This window comes from Streptopelia decaocto (assembly GCF_964273445.1).
Source record: "Streptopelia decaocto genome assembly, chromosome: 12".
Taxonomy (NCBI): Eukaryota; Metazoa; Chordata; class Aves; order Columbiformes; family Columbidae; genus Streptopelia; species Streptopelia decaocto.
Window position 1 is genome coordinate 1,424,477 of NC_138667.1, and position 22,929 is coordinate 1,447,405.

General features: G+C 48.2%; 4 protein-coding genes across 6 annotated transcripts in view; 1 reads left to right on the forward strand and 3 right to left on the reverse strand.

Moving 5' to 3' along the window:
- AFF4 (ALF transcription elongation factor 4) overlaps positions 1-10,873 on the forward strand; it is a 44,220-nt gene extending 33,347 nt beyond the window's left edge. For all 3 annotated transcript variants that reach the window (XM_082063258.1, XM_082063259.1, XM_082063257.1), the window contains exons 15-22: positions 1,200-1,291; positions 1,909-1,972; positions 2,412-2,548; positions 2,949-3,020; positions 3,724-3,817; positions 4,162-4,205; positions 4,665-4,885; positions 5,286-10,873. In XM_082063258.1, the coding sequence (XP_081919384.1) occupies positions 1,200-1,291; positions 1,909-1,972; positions 2,412-2,548; positions 2,949-3,020; positions 3,724-3,817; positions 4,162-4,205; positions 4,665-4,885; positions 5,286-5,404 (843 nt within the window). In that variant the 3' untranslated portion in view covers positions 5,405-10,873. The remainder of the gene's footprint in view (positions 1-1,199; positions 1,292-1,908; positions 1,973-2,411; positions 2,549-2,948; positions 3,021-3,723; positions 3,818-4,161; positions 4,206-4,664; positions 4,886-5,285) is intronic.
- A 521-nt stretch (positions 10,874-11,394) lies between these two features.
- On the reverse strand, positions 11,395-14,049 carry LEAP2 (liver enriched antimicrobial peptide 2). The gene is made up of 3 exons (XM_082063269.1): positions 13,113-14,049; positions 12,405-12,535; positions 11,395-11,531 (listed from the first exon to the last, which is right to left on the reverse strand). The coding sequence occupies exons 1-3, from the start codon at positions 13,167-13,169 to the stop codon at positions 11,495-11,497; spliced, it is 225 nt and encodes a 74-aa protein (XP_081919395.1). The 5' UTR covers positions 13,170-14,049; the 3' UTR covers positions 11,395-11,494.
- A 3,145-nt stretch (positions 14,050-17,194) lies between these two features.
- Positions 17,195-17,771, reverse strand: UQCRQ (ubiquinol-cytochrome c reductase complex III subunit VII). Its single transcript, XM_082063268.1, has 2 exons — positions 17,557-17,771; positions 17,195-17,413 (listed from the first exon to the last, which is right to left on the reverse strand). The coding sequence occupies exons 1-2, from the start codon at positions 17,708-17,710 to the stop codon at positions 17,319-17,321; spliced, it is 249 nt and encodes an 82-aa protein (XP_081919394.1). The 5' UTR covers positions 17,711-17,771; the 3' UTR covers positions 17,195-17,318.
- Positions 17,772-20,421: 2,650 nt separating this feature from the next.
- On the reverse strand, positions 20,422-22,693 carry GDF9 (growth differentiation factor 9; the record flags this gene model as incomplete). The annotated part of the gene is made up of 2 exons (XM_082063528.1): positions 20,422-21,374; positions 22,270-22,693. 2 exons carry the CDS (start codon positions 22,691-22,693, stop codon positions 20,422-20,424), a joined length of 1,377 nt encoding a protein of 458 aa, XP_081919654.1.
- Positions 22,694-22,929: the final 236 nt, after the last annotated feature.

Genomic DNA, 22,929 nt, shown 5'->3' on the forward strand with positions numbered 1-22,929 from the left:
CAGGAGAGAGAATTGATTTGGGGAGGAGTAAAGCAGCAAGCAGACGTTAGCAATGGCAGATTAGCAATGGCAGAAGGTACCGTAGTCATCAGGGTGGAGCTGGTGCTCATCTGAGCGGGGCCACGGGCTGTTCTTGGGGTGCTGGTGCCGTGGGGTTTGGAAGCCTGTCCGGGATGTGTGTGTCAGCGGCTGCGTCAGACGCCTCCAGGAGCTGTAGATGGTGAATTTACCGCACAGGCTGAGGCTTTGCGCTCTCTGTTCATCAGCGTGAGGCGTCCCGGTGCCAGCTGTTAATTTGTGAGATGTTTATCGTTTTATATTTCAGATACGCTTGGTCATGCCTTTCTTGAAGTACTATTATACATGCCCGTGCTGCATTGCATTGCTTGTTACACTGTTGTTTCTGTGTTACAACAGTAGATAGTACATTGCTGTGCAAATCTGGTTCCTTCCAACTCCAGGATCCTTCTGCTTAGCAATAATCTGATAAATGCAGGTTATGAAATACATCTACATAGATGGCCTTTGGTCATGATAAATCAAAAGAGCGTGAAATCCTGTGAAGTTGGGGAGTAGTTTTATGCTGTTTAGCTACTAAGAACAGACTAACTTATGACTCTCGGAATGTTTCTGGTGTCCAGTCTTTAGCCTGAAGTGTCATTTTGGGCCATGTGTAATTTAGGGGAGCAGGGACAGTGTGTTGTGGAGACAGCTGACTTTTCTCCCTGAAGGCGATACTTATCCTTCCAAAAATGTATTTTTTTTTTCCCAAGGCAAAGACATTGAGCAGAGTGCATTGTTGAGACAAATGAGAAATCATAAAAATATTCATCACCTCTTTGTTAAAGTGGAAAAACAGACCTGAGAAACAGTGACATGGAGATCGAGGGAGGGGTTTCCTGAGCCAGGAGCGTCTAGGAAGCCTGGGCTGCATTTCTGCCTCTAATGGGATCTGGTGTGTTAGTGAGGAGCTTGATTACAGCCTCTGGGTCGTCCTCTGTGCCAGCGGTGGGTGCAGGCCCCATGGAGCCCGTGTTGCTGTCTGTGGTGAACGGCAGCTACAGCAGCTGCAAAACTGACCTTAGTGCATATAATGCATGGAGCGATAAGAGAAATTCACACAAGAAAGGCTTTTCTAGAAGACAGCATTGACCTAACTGTGCTTTCAACTTATTATTTCTTATCAATTTTCCTTTCAGGAAAAGATTCTGAACAATTCATCAAACTGCCCTCCTGCTCAGTCTACAGAAAGTTCCAAGTCAAGAAGAGCAAAGCTTGTTTTTGATGACAGGTGAGGACAGCGGAAGGCGCCTTTCCCTTTGCGGGCGGTGGGAGCGCAGGCAGCTCCGTGCCGAGAGGGGTCCTGGCTTTGCTGCCCGGAAGGTGTTAAACGCCAGGAGTGCGGAGCCACTCGTTGTTCCTGCAGCGACGTGTGTGTGGCTGCTCTCGGTGGACAGCGCGGTGCTGCAGCCGCGTCCTGCGCTGCGCGATCCTGCGAGCAGGAGGCTGCACGCAGCTCGGGGGTCTCCTGGTGTAAATGCTGCTGGGTCCTTTCCAGCTTCCCGGCCCTGCTGCTGCCTGGTCTTCTGAGCAGAGCCTGTGTCAGGCATTGTGCTCATTGGGAGCAGGGAGGAGACTTTGGTTTTTGAAATTCCAGCTCCACAAGAGTGGGATTGGGCTTTAGTCCTGGGGGGTCAAAGGAAACACCTGGAAAAGAAAGTAAATATTTCAGCATCTTGTGCAGACTTTGGGTTTCACTTGTACCAATTCATACTGTAACTAATCATACTACTTAACTAACAACTTTTTAAACAGTTTTATCATTGGACAACAGTAAGACGCTAAAGTCATAAAAGGAAATGCAATATGGGTGGAGCTGCGTCCATTCATTTGTGTTCTCTGTTGCAGGACTTACTCAGCTGATCATTATTTACAAGAAGCAAAGAAGTTAAAACATAATGCAGATGCATTGGTGAGTAAATCTCCAACCCTTTCCCAGAGTTTGCACGTTTCACTGGGGTTTGGTTCCTGCTTTCGCCTTTTTGCTGCCCTGCTCTCCCGGGGCTTTCTTGTATTAGATTGGTGCAAGAGGAATTGCGGTTTTGTGTATTGTTGAAATTTGCTGTTTGATATTGGAATACGTTCTGAAATAAATGCGGTTATATTATACAGCATTCGAATGTGCTTTTCTCACTTTTTTTTTTTTTCTACTGATTATTACTTGCCATTTATTTTACATTTATTGGCAGAAATGTATCGATTGTAACGGTTCCTATTTTGATTAATAAAGATGTGTTTGAGCCTAGTTAAAATGATTTAAAATTCACGGTCCAAAACCGCAATTACATTTGCACCAACCTAACGCATCCTATCTGGGTTTTGTCCTTGAAACCGTTTCCCGATGTCCCCAGTCCGACAGGTTTGAGAAGGCCGTGTACTACCTGGACGCCGTCGTGTCCTTCATCGAGTGTGGGAATGCATTGGAGAAAAACGCTCAGGAATCCAAGTCCCCGTTCCCTATGTATTCAGAAACTGTGGAATTAATCAAGTAAGCATTGCAGAGCATATACAGAAGTCAAGTGGGTGGGAAAGAGGCAAAGAAGAGCTGCTAGATTTACTAATGTTTTGCCACCAACTTGTGAGATCTCTTACCATTCTCCCATAAAACTGGACCACTTACCAGTTTGTTCCAGTTGCTGGGGCTTAAAGTGTTTTCCTGAGGGTTGAGATCCTTTCTGCTGAGGCTCTTCAGGTGTCTCTACAACACAAAGCACGAGAAGCAAATTATTCCAGTTGCTACCTGGTCAGCGTTTTGTTCAGGGTCTGAGAGAAGTTCCTGAAATGGTGAAGACAGTTGAAACTAGAAATGCAAAGAACGTCAGTGTTTGGTTATTGCTAAATCTACCGTAATCTTTATTTTGTTGTTTACTTGATGTCTTTGTTTGCAGATACACTATGAAACTGAAGAATTACTTGGCACCGGATGCTACGGCTGCAGATAAAAGGCTGGCAGTGCTTTGGTATGTGCCTTCTGACCTTAATACAGTGCACTGATTAATTTGAAGTGTTTCATCTACATAAAATGCTGTATTACGCTGAGTTTTCAGGGGTTTCTGAACCAAATCTGAGAGTTTTTCACTTGGCTGTACATAGAGCTTAATGCTGTGTCTGATTAGCGATGTTGGGGCGGAGGGTCAGTGACAATGAGGGCCAAGTCTTTGAAGTACTGAGGAGCAGCAGGAAGGATGGGGGTCCTGCCTGTGCTCTCACCCCGTGCTACGTCTGGATTTGAACTGGCTGTGAAGAGTCGGCACGGGCCCCCTCCGGTAACGAAACGGCTGCAGGAGGTGCAGACAACCAGAACCAGCGCGTGTCAGTGCAAATGGAAGAGGTGGCCGCGGCAGAACGGGTTGGGCTCAGAATGTCCTGACACGAGCACAGAATAATGAAACCCTTGTGTAGCAGTTACTTAGTCTTGTCTCCTAAGCTCAGAACTAATTGTATCAGCAAAATCGCAAAAAAATAGTTTCGCCTTAAGGCACAAAGAGCTGTTCTTATTTCCCTGAGAATTTAAAGGTGCTTATGGGTTTTTTTGGTTGAGTTGTAACTTGAGAGCTGCCTTGTCTGAGTCGACAGAGGAGGCTTTGGGAACACAGTTTGTGACTTCACTGAGTTCATACTGGGCTGTAACTGTAACTGCTTTGTTGTTCTGCCTTTGCTCAGCCTCCGGTGCCAATCTCTGCTATACCTACGGCTTTTCAAACTGAAAAAGGAAAGTGCATTGAAATATTCTAAAACTCTGACCGAACATCTGAAGGTAATTGCATCTGTATTTTCTTTGAATGTTAAAACCTAATCAAATTAAAGCTCTTCATCACTTAAAATTCCTCAATCCAGCTTTCAGACTGCTGCATGTGAACTTGGAATACACCCTATATGTTGCTAAAATAATCCCTTCATTTACGTCTTAGTCATGGGTCAAAAAGGGTATTTTCCCAAATTTGAATATACTTTGATATTATTCAGAAATGTGGTTATCGCTTAAACAGAAAACTACAAAACTTAATTTGTTCAAAGATAACCAATTAAATAACCAGATAATGCATAACTGGTTAAAGTATAAACATAAATCAGGTGACAAATTTCTTTTTCCCCAAACAGAATTCCTATAATAATTCTCAAGCACCATCACCTGGTATGGGAAGGTGAGTAGTAAAAGCTGTTACCTGTATTTCTTGTGGCTGTTTTGTACCTGTGTTGGGGGGTGCTCAGGGCGGCTTTGCACTCTGAGGAGTTGGGGTGGCTGTTCTAAGGGTGCGGATTCGCCGCGGTTCTCTGTGTCAGTTTGGGTTTGGTTAATTTAAATGATGAATTTAAGACTACTGAATTAAGAGGCAATGAGGTTTGGTAATTACGTTTTGTACGTGAAGCTAAAATATAAAAGTTGGAGGATCCTCAGCAGTTGTGTTTTTAGGGCAAATCCTGACTTCTTGATGTGTAACGTGGGAGAGCTTTAGCATCTCACACCCGAGATGGGGGGAGAGAGCTCTCTGAGGGCGTCTCACAGCATCACATGCCTAAAGTACATCTATATATATATATATATAGATATATAGATATATCTAGATGCATTTTCCAATGTGGTGTTTCTGTTTGCGGCGCAGCAAGCCCGTGGGTATGCCGTCTCCAGTCTCTCCAAAGCTGTCTCCAGGGAATTCAGGAAATTACTCTTCCGGGGCAGCCAACCCTTCAGGGAGCGGGTCCTCGGTGACGATCCCGCAGAGGATCCATCAGATGGCAGCCAGCTACGTCCAGGTCACCTCCAACTTCCTCTATGCCACTGAAATTTGGGACCAAGCCGAGCAGCTGTCTAAAGAACAGAAAGGTAAGAGCTGGCACAGGTGGGTGATCACGTCAGAGGCACCGACTGTGCTGAAACGCTCGCGGGCTTGGAGTTTTGGAGTTGCGCTTTGTGGTGTGCGGGATGCTCAACCGGGTCCTCTGCGGAAGTAAGATGGAAAGTTAAACCTCTGATTCCAGCCAAGTTTTCACACAGTTTAACCATACTCTGATTTTCCTTATCCACCAGTCTTCTGCAAAAGAGTAGAGAAGTTGCTTAGAAAGGACATTTTACCTTTATTCTTCCATCATTGAGCCTCTTTCGTTTCTCCTGTCTTAATCCCAAAGGTTCATGCTGAAGGGATGGGGGTAGGGTGTGCTCTTTCCCGCGCAGCAGCCCATGTGAAGGAGTACGTGCATGTTAACTGGTGTTTCTGTTGTTTTAGAGTTCTTTGCTGAACTGGATAAAGTGATGGGCCCTCTGATATTTAATTCGAGCATCATGACAGACCTGGTGCGTTACACCCGTCAGGGGCTGCACTGGTTGCGCCTGGATGCCAAGTGATATTGGGAACTGAAGGAACGGCCAACGGAACACGTTTCTCTCGCTGCCTCTGATCGATCTCCACAACACTGTGTCGTGTCAATAAGGAAGACTGCCATAACTCATCGTCCGGGACACTACGAGCAAGGAACGCGGCCACGTCTCCCGCCCTCATTCGTGGTTTGTGTTTTAACCCCTAAGCGTCTGGTCAATGGACTTCTTCAGTATTCCCGTTTTTAAGTTATTTAAATATTTTAAAATTTGCTACACTTAAAGGTGTGGATTTGCTGATCTATCATGGATAGACCATTGGAATTCCAGTCATAATACAGAAATAGTCAGTTTAAATCCTATTTATTTTAAATATTTTAATTTTGAAAAGCCCAGTTTGGGGCAGTTTTTAGCTATTTCTTCCCTAAATTTACCCTTTTGAGTACTTAGCGCAAATTAAACATAGACACTTTATTGAAGTACCTTGTGAGCTTTGTTACTCTGTAATGTCTTGTGGTGGTAGAGCCTGTAAAAGGAAGTAGGGTTGGTAGGTTCTAACCGTAGGGACACCATACTTTCCATGCCTAATGCCTACGAGTCGACTAATAAATGACAACTACAGATTTATTATTGCAGAATTTGTACTAAATAGAAAAGTTCCAGATATTCTTCTACGTATTAAGATGTTTCATTTAAATGAATTATAAAGAAATTTATATGGAAAAGTATTTAGCTGGATCTGACTTGGATTGTTTTCAAGGCAGTTTCAAAACATCGATTAACACTATAATAATCACAAAACATTACAGTAATTTGCATTTAATGTAATATCGAAGTAATGGTGTAGGAACAACGTTCGGTCTGCTGGGTGCGACGCGTGCAGGAAAGGCTTCTGAAACCGACAATCTTGGGCTTTTTTGTATCTCTTCATTTAAAATAAGTCTCGTTTCCTTGCTTGTCATTTTTTGACACTTAGCAAATCGGTTAAAAAAACAACAGTAGTGAAATTCCTACCAAACCGTCATTTGCATCATTTCCATTGACTGAGAAGGCAGGAATCCGGAGCAGAAGCCGCGGTCGGTGTTTCCCCCGAGGGGCTGGTGGGTGTCGACACTACGGGCTGACGGTGCAGCCAGCGCAGGGACGTCCTCTGCTTCCATGCAGAATGAATCGAACACTTGGATTTACCCCATGAAGGGTCCTGTTTGTGTTTTACGGAGCGTGATGTTCACTTGTGAGGGAGCGACCGGGTGCAAGGGGGATGTTCGGTGGAGCTGCAGGTGGCTGCTCCCACGCCGTGCAAACCAAAGTACCTTTCCACGCGAGGTGCTTGTGCGAGTCGGAGGTCCGAACCGCTTCTGCCGTCGGTATTGCTGAGTGCCCCTACCACGTCTGCTGTGCCTTATGCCTTACTTTTAGATGAAGATTTTCTGAACTGTTTACAAGATGTTTTACAGCAGGACCAGGTATACTGTATGCAGTGGTCTTCTGCAGTACTTTGGTAAAATTCCATTTCCTTTGTAAAAGTCCCGGCGCCGGTCCCGCAAACTGCCTCCTCCTTGCGGTGGTCTCCTTTCCAAGAGTCAAACTCGGAATCCTCTGGACTGAGATTGTGGAATTGCTGCTTTGTTTTCTCTCCCATTTAACTCTTTCTTCTGTACCAGATATGAACGTGCATGTTCAGGAAAATTATTGCACTAAATTTTTGTGTAGTTGTAGTTAAGTGCCAAAATCACGGCAACCTCGAGAGAAGGAATAGAATTCTACGCTACTTAGTACTGCAGTATGTCCTATGGGCTTTAAGAGTTTAGAAGTTTTGCAAATTAGTAACCTACTACAAGGTAGCTGCATATTCGTAGAGCTTCCTTTGCGTTCCAGCGTGTTTTGTACTTCCAGAAAAGCTTTGCTACGTCCGAATTCGTCCGTGGGTAACAGACCCGCGGCTCCTCCGGGAGAGCTGAACTTACCCGCGGGTCTGTCGGAGCGTCCTTCCCATTGAATCACTGTGCGAGCTCACGTTTCTGTTGGTGTTTGCTGTTTGAGACAGAACTCTGTACCCTCCAGCTCCGCATCCTGGTTAACGGGACACTGTCGACTATTTTTCCTTTAATACTCTAAAGTGCCTAGCACACTTTTGACGCTATATAAGAAAAACCTTCTTGGAAGTTGCGTTCGTAGTTATGTTTGTGTAGTGCTGCGCTGGCCCCAGGGCCGGTCTTTGGCTTGCTCCGTCGTGCACAGTTACCATTCCTCTTGGCAGGAATGCTCTCATCTCTGGGAATTTTTTTTCCTTAACTAGAGTCCCACAAATACCTTTTGGTGTCACGCTAAATCGGTCTCTTAAAAATGTATCACTTATCCCTAGATCAGTGCATCTTATACAATTTGTCTTCAAACGACCGGAAGACTTTGTACCTGGTGTCAAAGTGGCCCCGCGCTGTGGGGGTCCCAGCAGAGCGGTTCCCTCTGCAGTCACAGATCCTCTCGGTGCTGGCCCAGCTCTGTCTGTCTGTCTGTCTGTCCGGGGATGCGCGGTGGGCTTGTCAGCCAAGGAAACGCCTTACGCCTCTGGGGCTATTTCAGACAGGTACATTTAAACTTCGCAATTCTTCAAGCGCATCTTAATTTGGGATTTACCGTTGTTTCCAAGAGAAAAGGGATGTACTTTTGTCAGATCTCATAGATTAAAAAAGAGCAAAAACCAAACCAAAACCGCAACTGCGTAATGGGCTGGAATCCCTGTGCCACAGTGCGGGTGGAGGGCTGGACGTGTCCTCGCACCCGGCACCGCAGCCCTGGAAATCGCGTCACTTCGGTTCCAACGTGCTGGTGACTAACGAGGAGGGAGCCCCCGGCTCCTGCTTCCTCCAGGATTCCCCAGACAATTGTGTATTAAATACATATCATGTTGTAATTTTAATTCCCTCGCTGAATGCGGTCCCAGTTGGCGAATCATAACCGGCTGAATCAGACTAGGCTTGCTCAGAGATCGATCCGCTGTGAATTTGCTGACACATTGCAGGTTCCTGGGTGATAAGGTACAACCGTCTGTAATGATAAACCAACCTTCAGGAGACCAGAGTAAAACAGCCCGAGACTTTTCTTTTGATTTGAAACTCTCAGCCATAAAGCAGAGCGTACGGATGGCTCTGCTTGGCTTTTGATGGCAGTATGCAATTTGTATTGTATGTGTCTTTTAATATATATGTATATATCTATGAACTCCGTCTGTCCAAAGTATATGTTATACTTGTTTTTAGATAATGGTGCAACTGACTATATTGATATATTATTTATTGAGTGCTGAATCACCATCTTATTGGTGACGAATCTTGCATATTATACAGGAGTGCAATGTATATTCCTTTAGATTGCTGAGGCTTGATTGCTGTGATAACAAAAAAAATGCCCCGAAATGTATTTATGGATGGCCCCAACATACAGAGAGTCCATACTTTATGGAAATAATGTAGCTCTTGCCTGGGGCAAGTAAAATAAAGCCGTAGGCAGATAATGATGTAGCTTGCCAAAATGGCAAACTACTGGAAAGAGATAGACTACCTTTGCTGTATTTAATATTGCATTTGCCTGGCAGGTGTTTGCTGTCACTGCCGTGTTTGTACTAAGGCAGACACAAGAGGGCCTGAGCAAGTCGAGTTTGAATTGCCCATTGGGGAGTAAACAACTTCCAAATTCCTAGATTTCTGACAAATACTTTGGTCAGGGTTTAAATGACTCCGCCTGGTGAGCGGGTGTCACGGAACGCGCTGTGTTTCCAAGGAACGCGGCGCATTCCGTGCCCCGGCCGTACAACGGGGAGCCAGAGCTTCCGCCAGCCCACTCACACACATCCAGACCCGTCCTGGGAGACGCGTTTCCCCGGGGAGGAAAGTTCCGTGAACTCCAGCAATCAGGGAATCGCGATGCGCGTCCAGCTCCGTGACTTTCCGTGGCTCGGTCCCAGTGCCGCGGTGCCGTTTGCGACCAGCGGCGCCGGGGGTTCCGCTCGGCCGCTCCGTGGTGTCCGCGCCCGCGTCCTGCTGGCGTTGTGCCGACTGTCACTCGACGCGCCCTGCGGAGCAGGTGGGGATGCTGGGTCACACTCAGAACTCGCCCGCGGTATCTTGGCGTAAACGCTTCACCTCTTTTCATTTCAGTGGGCGCTCAGCGGCAGCGTGTCGGTTCCTGGGGTGACTGGTTGGGACGCAGCTGTCCCTGTCCTTGGTTTTATACCCAACCCGACAGCCGGTGTGGGCTGTGCTCAGCGCCGTGGGTTGTGCTCAGCGCCGTGGGTTGTGCTCGCCCCAGTGGGTTGTGCTCACCCCAGTGGGTTGTGCTCACCCCAGTGGGTTGTGCTCGCCCCAGTGGGTTGTGCTCAGCGCCGTGGGTTGTGCTCAGCGCCGTGGGTTGTGCTCAGCGCCGTGGGTTGTGCTCAGCGCCGTGGGTTGTGCTCGCGCCCGTGGGTTGTGCTCACACCCATGGTTGTGCACAACGTCCCCAACCCTCACGGACCAGGCGCGACTCTTGCAAGCACAGTTCCTGACATTTGTATCTGGTCCCCCTTTTAAATTGTTTTAAGAAATTTTGTATATGGAGGATAAAGTGCTTATATATTTATTAAAAATCCTTTATCTTATTTGAAATTATTATTTGGTGCAGAAGGGTTTTTCTTTTGGGGGGGAGGTAACTTTTAACCTGTCACTTATAAGCGAAGCCCTTAGTAGTCAAACAGAAGGTACTGTTAGTAACTAATGGGATGTCTCTGTTTCATGCTTTGTACATGACGAGTCCATGTGTTACATTTTGTTTCTATCACAATAATTAGGCATCTGTCGTCAACCAAAACCTAAAAAACCACAAAACCCCCCTGTGATTTTATTTGTTGCAATACATTTGAAATTTCAAAGGGTACTTTGGGGCTCAAAATTAGGATTTCTAAGTCAGTATGTGCATTTCACGTAATAAAGCTGTTAATGGTGAGCAAAGTATTATATACTAACTAGATTTTTTTCCACATCTGTATAGTATATTCTATGTATTTTGTGGTATTGAGATTATAGAAAGTTTAGTGTCTGAAACATGCGTTTAATGTGTATTTTTAAACAAATTTATGGCAATTAAAATATTTGGAGAAAAGGGTATCACATTTCAATTTGTAAAGATCTTTTTAACTACTGTGTCATTAAAATGCTTTGTACAATGCGAAACTGTAACTGGAGAAACTAAGTTTAATAAATATCAAATAGATTTTCTGTATTAAACTTCAAAGCGCTGTGTGTGTCGCGTGGGCGTTCGTGCAGCGTCAGGCGGGTGTTTTCAACCCTGGTGTGTGTGACCAAGGTCAATAGTGTCTGTGTCCCAGACTTGAGATTTGTCCAACCCACAGCGCCTTTGTTCCTCAAGTGAACATACAAATGGATTTCGATCAACATTTTTAAATAGTAGACGCTCCAGTGGCTCAAGTCAGTTTAGGTCATTGAAGTAAATTTGTTTAGAAGTAATTCAAATGAATACTTTTTGTTGCGGTTATCACTGGCTGCATTCGGGGTGTCGCAGATGCTGTCAGCATTACCGGTTTGTTTGCTCCCTCTGTCTAACAGCCCGTTACCTGGCGCCGGGCAGAGCTCGGCAGTGGGACCGCGGTGGGACCGCGGTGGGACCGCAGCGATTCCCCCGGCGGGCACGAGGAAGAACGTCTGACGTCCAGTTTGAAGTAAGTTTGAAGTGCGCTCGCCACACGCCCCGCGCGGGACACAAGGAAAACCACGCTGCTTTGCTGAGGTTTAATTTTTAATGCACACCTTAAAAAAAGTAATTAAATATTACAACAACAAAAAACACAACAAAAAATAAACACAAAACCCAAACCAAACGTGGGATGCAGAGTCCTTTTATTGAGCTTGGCCAGAGCGGCGTCCTGAAGCGTGTGCCGCCGCGGTGCAGCCGTGGGGACGGAGCGCTCTCGAGCTCTTTGAGGTCCTTTTAGCAGTTCATGTGACAGATGTTAAATGTATTTATTGCTCGATTTGCTGTTCTGGCTTTGAACGGTCAATAAATATTTCACAAGTGGAGGGGAGGGTTGTTCACGGTAACAGCGATGGGTGTTTTTCATCCTGCAGGTCACTCGGCGGCGGTTCGAAGGAAACAGCGGTTTTTCCTGGAACACAAAGCGGGTTGAGGCGGCGCCGCGGGGCAGGTCAGGCTCATCCCCAGAGACACCCCCTCCTGTCCTGCAGCGATTCCCGTTGTCTCCATTGATCTTCTGTTCTTTGCTTTGCACAGCAACTCCAAAACGCACCTTACCCTGTGCTATAGGGTCAGGCTGTGGTATGGAATTTACACCAGGGATGCCTTTCTGTCTGTATCTTCCTGCAGCTGCTGATACAGTTCCCGTGTTGATCAGTAGAACCAAACGATGCATTTTGAATGTGTGCAAAACAGCAGCCCAACTACCACATCCACCAAAATGGCTCATTTTACCTTGTCTCTATTTGCTTTCTGGTACATGTGCAGTAGGTACCATACAAATCACCTTTCAGTCACTAAGGAGTAATTCTAACTAATCAATTTAACTACGTACAGTTGGACAATTTGCTTATGTTCACGAGAACTGAATGGCTTTTGATATTTAAGTGGCCTCTTAAACTATGAGCTTAAGGAATCACTGTAAAGTGATTAATTTAGGGTACGATACTGCTTTTAATTGACATACGCTTTAAAGTAAATAGTATTGGCTTTAAGAAGGGCTATTTTAAAGGTGTCTGATTATTGGAAAGCTGTCTGGAATGTCGTGTTCTTTTTTGAAAAGACAGGTTACATGGGGTTGCAATGTAATCCTGGGCACGTGGACTCTGCTCTGTTTGCATTGCTTGCAAAATAGGTCTGAAGCGATTGCCACATCCCTATCCCTGGTATCTTTTTTTATGCACAAAATTAAATCCCTATCTCATTTGGGTGAGATTAAGCTGGGACTTCCCCTTCACAACCCACTGTTGGGTGTCGCTGAGCCTGAGCACAGACCAGGGTTTACCTGCAGAGCATGGTGATGCATTCGCTGTTATCCCTGCACGAGGCTCCGACGGGCCTGAGCGAGACTCCCCTCCAGAACGGCGTCATGCGCCTCTCCCGCGCTGCCCGGGCCGGCACCGCGGCCGCCAGCGCCTGCAACACACGAACCGCGTGGGGCCACCGTCAGAGCCACCTGGGGCCACCGTCACAGCCACCTGGGGCCACCGTCACAGCCACCTGGGGCCACCGTCAGAGCCGCGGTGACCGTCAGAGCCACCTGGGGCCACTGTCACAGCCGCGGTGCCCATCAGAGCCGTGGTGCCCGTCACAGCCGCAGTGACCGTCAGAGCCGCGGTGCCCTCAGGCGCTTGGTCATTCTGGTGCTGAGGTCGATAGCATTACGTGAAAAACTTTAAATCTCCCTCCTTTTCATTGTAGCGTGCTCTGTTAAAGTATAATTGCTTGTATCCTAACCCCAAAGAAGTGAGAAGTATGAAAATTAGCTACATTTTTTAATCTTGGGAGAGGCGGCACAATTACTGGCTAAGTTATGCCCCAGAGTAACTCAGTATTCACTAGGCAGTTACTCTATTTTTTTATGGTGCTGAATCCTCTATAAGAGCTGTACTGTCACCTCTAGCTCCTGACGGTTATTAATGCAAACTAGAACAGTTTTTATAGCTGCCTGACCGTTTGCATTCCCACTTGAAATAGTTCCCTCTCTGTTTACCTGGCTGAGCAGCAGCGTGCAGAGCAACACGACCAGCGTCCCTTTCCACCAGCGCATCTTGGCAGAGGAGCTGTCGCTTCACCGCAGGACCAGGGTTGGGCGGAGGGAGGAAAAGCCCCAGACAGAACTTTCCAAGCTTCAGCTGGATTTTTATAGACTTCATTCTCTTATCGTTGCATCACCTGTCAGTCATTACAGGAACAAAGTTCGTTTCGGAGCGAGAGGGAATTACCAAGTTAGCATCTGCCGGAGCGATCTGGTTCAAGGCCTGTCTGTCGAGCTAATGATTTACTTTCCTTCCACTTGTACTTTGTCTGCCCAGCGCACCAGATGTGCCAACTGGTCCTTTTTTTAAAGCCTACCCAACGCATTACCAGAACCCCGCGCTGTATTTGCAAGCCAAAGGGTGCCTGGCCCAAAGTGTTCTGGTAAAGATAAAAGCCGTAACGTTACTTCGCGTTGGTGACATTCCCGGTGTGTGCGGCCTTGTCAGCTGGGCGTGTTGTCTTAACCTTGTTTGGAGCAAAGAATCACACTTTTGATTCTGCCTCTCAGTCTTGGTACACGAAAGAATCACGAGGAACGTACTTAACCTTCCTTCCCACACACACAGTATTTCAAAAGCAGATGTAATACTTTGCAGATGGGTTTGGGGATGTAGAAAGCGTGTTGTGCGTGATAAATAATAGACTTCTTCCAAGGATCCTAATGTGTCATTAAAGATAATAATCTCTGGACAACTAATCCCTGAAGTAACACACCATTCGTCTCTTAAAAGGTGCCATGGCTCCCATTGATGCGGATGGACAGTTTGCAATTAATTAGTTTGTTCCATTGTGACATGAGATTGCAACATCCTAGAGAAAAGGATGTTGAAGAGCTGCCTGTCACCTCATCTTCTCTATAATCTTCTCAATTTACAGACCCTGGGACAGATGGACAGAGTGGACGTCGAAGGTTCCCGGTCTGTACATGGATGTGCTGGGACTCGCTGCTCCTCCTCCTCCTCCTCCCTGAGGTTTTGTGCCTCTGCCTCCCACATCTGTCCCGTGTACGTCACATCTGTCCCATGTACGTCACATCTGCCAGGTACAGGATTTTTGACATTGCAGAGTAACATAAAGAGAATATCAACTCATCCATGTTAAGTGTGTGCAGGTTTGGGAGCACACAATGTTCTAAGTTACTTCCAGTAGGAAAGTACTGCATAAAGCAGCGAACAATATTTTAGCTAAACTGCAAATACAAACCTGGGTGTAATAAGCTGCCATTTTCTGTGATTGCTTCACATGGAAGCAGAAGTGCCAGCGTGGAAGGCAAGTGACTTAGGTTAAGATAATGCCATGTTGTCAGATGATTGCCCCTTAGCCCAAACTTCACCAGGATTAAATAAAAACCTTTCCCAGCACATTGTCTGCAGCCACTATTGGAAAATCTGTTCCTTCTGGGCTTCTTCTCATACTCTTTCCTCTGCCCTGTTTGTCTTCCGTCCCTGGGAGGAGGAATCAAACCCCTCGTTATTTTACCTTCCTGGGTCTTATGAAGTGAAGGAAATGGGTCAGTGAATCATAGCACATCAAACAGCCAAACTTCAACTTTCTCGCTTGTTTTTTCCCATGAAGTCCTTTCTTTCTGTGCATCTCAGTTCCCAATTCTGCTGTTGCCACCAGGCGCTGGTACAGAAGCGGCAGGGAGACGGGAGGCGGCAGCAGGAGGGCCTGACGGCATCTGTGCAGATTTCCAGGTTAGAAACGGCAGCTTTGCAGCTCTGACAGCAGCGCCCTCTCCGAGGCCTCGGTACTCACCGTCTTTGCCTACGTAAGACTTGTATTTTGTGACGATATGTCAAAGTTGTTGTGTGTCCTGGGTTACTAATAGTGTCAGCAGTTTCTGTCTCTGTTCCATACCAGTGCCCAGTGGAAGCAGTTCATTTACTCTGTGCAAGAAACTGAAGGAAAAACCAAAATAAACCAAAACTGAACCAATTGTTTCCACGTATGTAAGTCCAGCACAGCAAAGGTGCACCTTATAACAACAACAAAAAATCCCCACAAAACATGGGTACTCCTGACATTTAGCAACGGGAGAACAGAAATTAATTAAGATGACTGAGAAATTTTCAGCTTCTGAAATACCCACCGGCTGGACTCGCGAATGCCCCGTGTCCAGAGGGGCTGGCTCCCTGCCCTGTGGCCTGGGGGAGCACGGGGGCAGAGAACGGCTCGAGGGGCTGGGGAGCCGCTCGGGGGGCCGGGGAACAGCTCAAGGAGCTGAGAAACCACTCCAGGGGCTGGGGATCAGCTCGAGGGGTCGGGGAACAGCTGGAGGAGCTGGGGAATGGCTCAAGGAGCTGGGGAACCGCTGCTGGGGATGAGCTCGAGGGGCTGGGGAACAGCTGGAGGAGCTGGAGAATGGCTCAGGGAGCTGGGGAACCGCTGCTGGGGATGAGCTCGAGGGGCCGCAGGACAGCGGGCGGTGCAGCACAGGGCGCGCGGTCCCAGCGCTGCCGCTGCCAGCGCCGCGGTGCCGGTGCCGCGCTGTTTGCTGTCGTCTGGCAGCTGGTTCAGGGGGAGTTCAGCTGGCTGTGAAACGGGGGCAGAGACCTTGTGAGCTGCTGCGCGCCTTCGGCAGAGCCGAATTCACTGAAGCTGCCAGCGGAGCGGTTCACCCGTGCTCTCACGTGGGCTACGCAGCCACTGCCACGGGTGCTCCTGGAGGCTGAATAAGTGGGACACAAGCACAGGTTGGGAATGAAACCTGCCTCTCACCGTCTTTGCCAGCTCTCACAATTGCAGTAGCCAGTTCCTTGCTCCCCCCTTGCTTAAGCTGCCTAGAAATACCAACGCACTGAAGCGCAGAGTTAATTTAAGCACAGGATATTTTTGGCACAACGGGCAGCACTGGACAAATTGTGTTACTCCTGTTTCTGCCACCCTCAGGAACACAAGAGCAATAGGAACAGCCCTAAGGCTGAGCTTAGTCTCATGTGCTTTTTAATTAATATGAAACGCCCCAAAAGAATAAAGTGTTCAGCTATAAAAACTGCATTAACCGCCAAATTCCTGAAGTGATTGAGCATCTTGTCTTCCAGATAGCCCAGCCCTGAGCAGCTGAACACGGGGAAACGTCACTGCTGCACTGCGGATAAGATAAACCCGGTACCAGCTCCAGGAGCAGCACGGCTGGAGATAAACGGGTTTGCTTTGTGTGGGACACGAGCTCGAGACAGCTCAAGACTGAACAGAAAAACTAAGGAGAAAGGAACCAGCCAGATGTTCTTGACCTTGAGCACTGCAGCTTGTTTTTACACTTGGAACCCTGGGGTGAATTTCCTTGTCACGTACTTAAGTGACTCTACTAACAGCACTTGTTTTTAAATCAAGTGTTTAGCAGTTTCCAAGAATAAAACCTCTAATCCAGCCTACTAAGGCTAACTAGATATCAGAATTGCCGTTAATCATCTGATCAACGTTAATTAATATGATAACCAGCGACTGCCACAGAACAGCCCAGGTTGGAAGGGACCTTGGAAGATCACCCGGCCCAACCTCTGTTGGGAGGGAGCACGGACGCGATTTCCCAGCGCCTGTCGGGCACATCCCCAAAACCTGCAGCGAGGGCGGTTCTCACGGGAACAGATTCCTGTCCCACGTGGGGATGAAGCCTCCGCGGTGCAGGTGGTGCCCGCAGCCGTGTGGCTCCCTGCGAAGGGAGAAGCCCCTGTCCGGAGGCCAAAGTCCACGTTCCGTCTGAGCCGCCGGGCAGCTCGGGCAGCTTGGTCCACGCCACATCACAGGGCCTGTTTGTCAGACACAGCAGGGGCAGAGGACAAAGGAGTGATGGAAAGATACAGGGAGCAGCGAGTTCACCGAGGAGCCGGGATTTCAAATCAGCGCTGGCTGAGCGGCCGCGGCTCCGCTGGATGCACCGGGACACCCTTCAAAGAAAAATGAGTCAGAAAAGGCTGCAAATGCTCTATGCTTACGGAACTTTTGCCTGATTGTCATTCTGTACAGAGTGAACCGCGCAGGGATTTGATGTTTCTCGCCTTAAACATCTCAAAGCACAGATTTCACACAAAGTCACGGGGCAAAGTTGAAATTTATTAGATGAGCCTTATCTCCCTCTTAATGCCCTTGTAGTCATGCGAACCAGCTCAGCATCAGCAGGTTGATAACGCGGCGGGTCAGGATCTCCCGCGCTCGGTCACTGGTCGTGCTCATAGTCGGCCGGGTTCTTCCTCTTGAGCCGCTCGAACTCCTGCGTGCCCCACGAGTACAGCAGGTACGCGGCCACGAAGGCTGCAAGGAAGGGGACACTGAGAGCGGGCCCGGCCCCGACACCGCCCGGGTCACACCGCCCCGGGGTCACCCCGCCCGGCCTCCCCGCCCCAAAATGCCACAAAAAAAGGGGAAAACCCGGGCGGGTCCGTCCCGACACTCACGCGGCACCACCTTGAAGACCTGGGAGCTGAAGCGGCGCCACACGTTGGGCAGCGCGTCCGAGAAGACGTTGGGGAAGGCGCGCTGCTCGAACGGCGACAGGCTGTAGGTGATGATGTGGCGGACCCGCGCCAGGTTCCCGAAGTGGATCCCCATGGCCGGGCGGTGTCACCTTCCCCGGCCCCCGGCGCCTCCCCCGCCCCGGAACGGGAAGCGGCGGCCGGGGGGCGGGTCCCATTCCGGGCGGGCGGGCGCTGCTGCCGCCGGGCGGCGGGGCTGTGGAATCACCGCTGTGAAATCACCGGTCTGCTGCAGATCACCGCTGTAAACTCACCGATTACTGCAAACGGAAGCAGCTGATCCGGGGGCGCCTGTCCTGAGTGGGGGTTCCACAGGAGAGGCGCTAACGCTTCATGTGTGGCGGCGCTCAGAATCCTCTCAGGAACAGCAAATACCAGTTACCTCACAGAGCAGGCGGCCTGGGGCTGGGACGGTGCTTTCCTGCCTCTGCAGCGACAGTCTGGAGTGTTAAAGTTACTGTTTGAATTTGAATTTGAATTCCTGGGGTATATTACAAGGGGGGTGGTCAGTAGGTCAGAGAGGTTCTCCTTCCCCTCTACTCCGCCCTGGTGAGACCACATCTGGAATATTGTGTCCAGTTCTGGGCCCCTCAGTTCCAGCAGGACAGGGAACTGCTGGAGAGGGTCCAGCGTAGGGCAACCAAGATGATTAAGGGAGTGGAGCATCTCCCTTATGAAGAAAGGCTGAGGGAGCTGGGGCTCTTTAGTTTGGGGAAGAGGAGACTAAGGGGGGACCTTATTAATGTTTATAAATATATAAAGGGTGAGTGCCATGAGGACAGAGCCAGGCTCTTCTTGGTGGCAAACAATGATAGGACAAGGGGTAATGGGATCAAGCTGGAACACAAGAGGTTCCACTTAAATTTGAGAAGAAACTTCTTCTCAGTAAGGGTGACAGAGCCTGGAACAGGCTGCCCAGGGGGGCTGTGGAGTCTCCTTCTCTGGAGACATTCCAACCCGCCTGGACACCTTCCTGTGTAACCTCATCTGGGTGTTCCTGCTCCATGGGGGGATTGCACTGGATGAGCTTTTGAGGTCCCTTCCAATCCCAAACATACTGTGTGATACTGTGATACTGTGTCTCACTCAAGGTGACAAAGCATTGTCTCAATCTTTAATCCGTTACTGAGGTAACATAATTATTTCTGAGGCTGCATGCAACCGACCCAAAAATGTGGTTTCTTCAGCTCAACTCCAGTGCGTTATCTTAAATAGGCTTTGCTGTTTGCGTCAAACAAAGATTTAGCTTTATTTTGCTCCCTGGGTGAGGCTGAATTCCCACTTTTCATAAGGGTGATGTTGCGTTGGGCGATTTGATGTAAACCAACCAAATGTAGAGACTCTGCGCTGGGGTTTTTTATTTGACAGCAAGATGTTTGCCTTGAGCTTTTGGCCTTTATTTCAAATATACATTGAACTGGAGCCAAAGCCGTTTGAAGTTCAACAGTTCCAGGCCGGCGCGACCTTCAGTGAGGGACTTCATGTTGGTAGAAGTTACATGAGGTTTCCACGTGGTAGGAGTTACATGATGTTTCCACAGATCAGGGTTCTTCAGACTTTGAAAAGTGGAATTAGTGTCACAGGCAGGATCTGAACCGGGGCTCTGGGGAGGCGGCTTTAGGAAGTCACAGCATTTATGTATCAACGCATTAGAAAACAACAACTTTAAAAACCAGTGCTAGGACAAACCAGCCCCCAACAAAACACACCAAACAACACAAAATTCCCTGCCAAAGCTGGGTTTGTGTGAGCCCCGCCTAAAGCTCTCCCAGCATGGGTCCCCAGCCCGAGAGCAGCAGTTTTGACAAAACTCTTCAAACTAGAAAAGTTTAGGAAAAAATAAATCAACTGTAGTAAAGATTTGGGTTGAATGCATGTAGAACTAAAGCACCATTACCTACTACTCTATTGTGAGAGGAAATGGGGCTGTGGCCCCACATTTTCAGGTTCAGTCTACTAAACCAATTCAACAGAATTTAAATAAACTAATTTAATAGGCTTCTATTTATTTTTAAGCTGACATGATGGAACCTTTCCTCATAGCTGAGGAAGCAGCAAGTGCTGTTGCACATGCGGGATCCTGCGCCCTGACCCCACAAACAGCTTGTGCTTGGTTCTTGAACTCGATCAAACCTTTCTGTGCTTAACAATAAGCTGGTGCTGGGCCTGACTCAAATAGCTGCGTGATTTAAGTTTTTACAAGTTGCCACACAGATGTCATTAAATTCCTCCCACCCCTTGTTGGGAAAGCCCAAAGAGCACAACAAAAAAAGCAAGAAACAACCTTGCAACTTGGTACGGAACTGTAAGGAAGAGTTTTCTTGCGTGGAAACACGGTAAGGAAAAGGAATGAAGAGTAATTTTAACATTCAAGACTTCCCTCTATTCCCAGACACTTCTGCAGATGTCACAGGGAAGATTTCTTTACGTGGAGCATCTTTATGAAGATGAGCAGGCGCTGAACGTACATATGCATGATAGGCATTTATTTCTTTTTTAATCTATAACAAAACAGCTTAAAATAGACATCTGGAAGTCGCAACCCTTTTGACATTTTAAATGCAAAATTTTTCCAATAAAAATATATTATTTACAATTTCACATTCTCGAAAGGCTGAGTGGCTACAAAAATAAGTGCTATGATGCAAACACCCTCTAAATGCCAAATCCTAACTGCTTTAGTAGAGCTCTTAGAGTGACGCTAACTGTTCAGTCGACTGAAGCTACGGGTGCTTGGAGAATGCAAAAATACCCAAACCCGGAGTAAAACCAGCCAGGGCTCTCCCACTACCGACACGTGCACTTGGTGGCTATCATGTCCTCATACTCTTTGTAGACGATGGAGCCGTCGGGCTCGATGGTGAGGACGCTCAGGGGGCTGTATTCGGCGGGGACGCAGGAGGGCTTGGGGACAGAGGGGTCCAGCCGCTCGTAGATGAGGTTCTGGACCATGGTGTGCACGGGGGAGCCGTAACGATGCCCCACGACCCTGGGGCAGTCGCCTTTGCAGTACTGGGGGCTGTACCTGTGCGGTGCGATTATCCATCGGTCCCACTTCAGTTGGCTGAAGCTCAGGCGGAAGTTGTGAAGCTCACACTCGTTTTGAGGGAACAGAAATTGCTTGAAATACTCGCTGAGATTATAAGGTGGAGTTGCCGGTGCTTCTTTCAGATTCTCATCTCTTCGCTGCCGAGAGGCCCTTTTACCCTGTGAATTCTCTTTCCCTTTGTCACCCGCAGGATTAAGTCGTGGACTGTTCCTTTGCCGGGGCCGCGCGGGGTTTTTCCATCTGTGTCTAAGCGCGTTCCACCTGTGATAAGCTTGCTCACTGGTATCGTTCAGGTACAGAAGAAGAGAAGGGGGGACCAGCACCATATTAATGGCATTTTCCAGTTCAGTGTTCTGTTGTGGATCACCCAGCAGACAAGTGAAGTTCACGGCCATATGGATATTCCTCCTCTTAGTAGCAATTAGAGGCTGGAGGAAAGAAGTCACGTCGATCTCAACCCACTTGCGTTTTCTAACTTGGAAGTGCAGGCTAAAAGCTAAAGAGTGAGAAAGGCTGGGACAGACGTGGCTGGAGAAGTCGTGTTCCTTCACGGACAAATGGCAGGTGCCTGTGATGGAAGAAGAAACGGGAGCCGACGTGTCAAAGGAATAGAGCAAGACAGACTTGAGTAAGTGCTCCAGAGCAGTAACGCGATCCAGGTTGAAGAGCAGATCCACCGAGTGAACGTCTCCTGAGAAGGGAAACACCATTTCGTACAGTTAGTACATCTTAATGTTCCCCCTAGACATAAATAACATCACGTAGCAGATAAGCAGAAATAATCCAGCAGCAGAAGAACCCAATGTAGATGCCCTCCCTGAACTCAATTACATGGAGTTTCTGCTTTGGTCAGGGACATAAGCTGTAAAAGTTAAGAAATGACAACAAAACCAAGAAAACTCAGGGTTTTAAGAAGTATTAAGATTAATGTCATTAAAACAAACCAACCAACAGGAAGAAGTTAGCCATTGTCTTTTCAGTCTTGATAGGGTGAAACAGGAACTAGAAACTCCAGGTTGTACAAGCCGTTAAATGAAATAGCTGGAGTTTTAAAGTGAGCGCTTTCAGAGCTTTTAGCATTAACTCTGGCTGTTCTTCCTACTTCTCCTACTTAAATCTCTCGACCAGGAGCTGCCGGCAAGTCTGAGTAACAGCAAGGCAGGAATTTATTTGTTAGCACAACTGAAAAAGTTCTCATTCTTTCCCGAGCATCACTTCTCTTTTATGCAAACTCGGCAGTAGAAGGAAACGTGATGCCCATTATGTACAACCATTTTTTCCACGTTTCTTACAAGTGATTGTAGAGTTTTCTCTGATTCATAACAAGATGAATCAGCCCAAAACCTCAGTTTGATCTTGAGCATAATCCCATTTGGGCAGCTTTTCCCAAACCATGGAGAAGCCTTCGTCTAGCACCATTCCAGGAGAAGCAGGTTATGAAAACTCGTAGGCTTTAAGAGCAGAGCCATCAGGATTAGAACAGCAACAGCTCTAAAGAAATGAGATAGTTTTACATTATGGCACAAGCACAGAACACATGGAAAACCCCCAGGTAACCCCTGCGGCTGGGGCCGCCCCACACGCACCTCTCCCCAGGTCCCTGTGGCGGTGCTCGTGCTCAGAACACGGAGTGAAAAGTCGCACGGTGTTGTAGAGGTGGCTTTTGTTGGCCTTGGGGATTCCCTCCTTGGTGGCCGACATCCTGTAGAGCCTCTTCATGTACCGAAGGGCCCTGGCGTCCGGGCGCAGCCGGGGGGCCTCGCCGTCCCAGCGCCGGGGGCCCCGCTGGGCCAGCACCTTGAGCAGGGGCGGCAGGGGGGCAGCGCCGCGCCCCGCGCCCCCCGGCAGCTGCAGCACGGGGTTCAGCTCGCTGGACACGGCCCCGGGAGCCGCCGGGAGCCCGGAGAGCCGCTCGGAGCCTGCGCGGCGCTGCGGGGAACACTGGACGCCAGCAGAAAACCAGTGGAGGCAGCAACAGAAGCAAACGCAAATTCTCCAAGTGCTCTCCATGCTCTTTAGGGCTACAGCCCAAAAAACGACTCCCCTAAAATATTCAAGAAAGAAAGAGGAGCTGAGCCTTATCCCTTATATATGTTGCAGCTGTGGAAGGGGAGGGGGTTTCCTTCTGATTAGAAGCCAGGGAGGAAGATCCGCAGCTGGTGAACTGAACCCTCATGCTTGTTAGTGTTGAGGCCCATGGAAGCAGCTTATAAATTCATTCCCTATTCAGAGTGAACCTTTTCCAC

Excerpts from the sequence above, each read along its gene's own strand:
- LEAP2 (XM_082063269.1), bottom strand. The coding sequence starts at position 13,169 with ATGCGCTGGTGGAAAGGGACGCTGGTCGTGTTGCTCTGCACGCTGCTG. Across the intron at positions 12,536-13,112 it reads GCACGCTGCTGCTCAGCCAG|GCGCTGGCGGCCGCGGTGCC; the intron begins GTAAACAGAGAG and ends CGTGTGTTGCAG. Across the intron at positions 11,532-12,404 it reads TGCATCACCATGCTCTGCAG|GAAAAACCGCTGTTTCCTTC; the intron begins GTAAACCCTGGT and ends TTTGTGTTCCAG.
- UQCRQ (XM_082063268.1), bottom strand. The coding sequence starts at position 17,710 with ATGGGGATCCACTTCGGGAACCTGGCGCGGGTCCGCCACATCATCACC. Across the intron at positions 17,414-17,556 it reads GGTCTTCAAGGTGGTGCCGC|CCTTCGTGGCCGCGTACCTG; the intron begins GTGAGTGTCGGG and ends CCTTCCTTGCAG.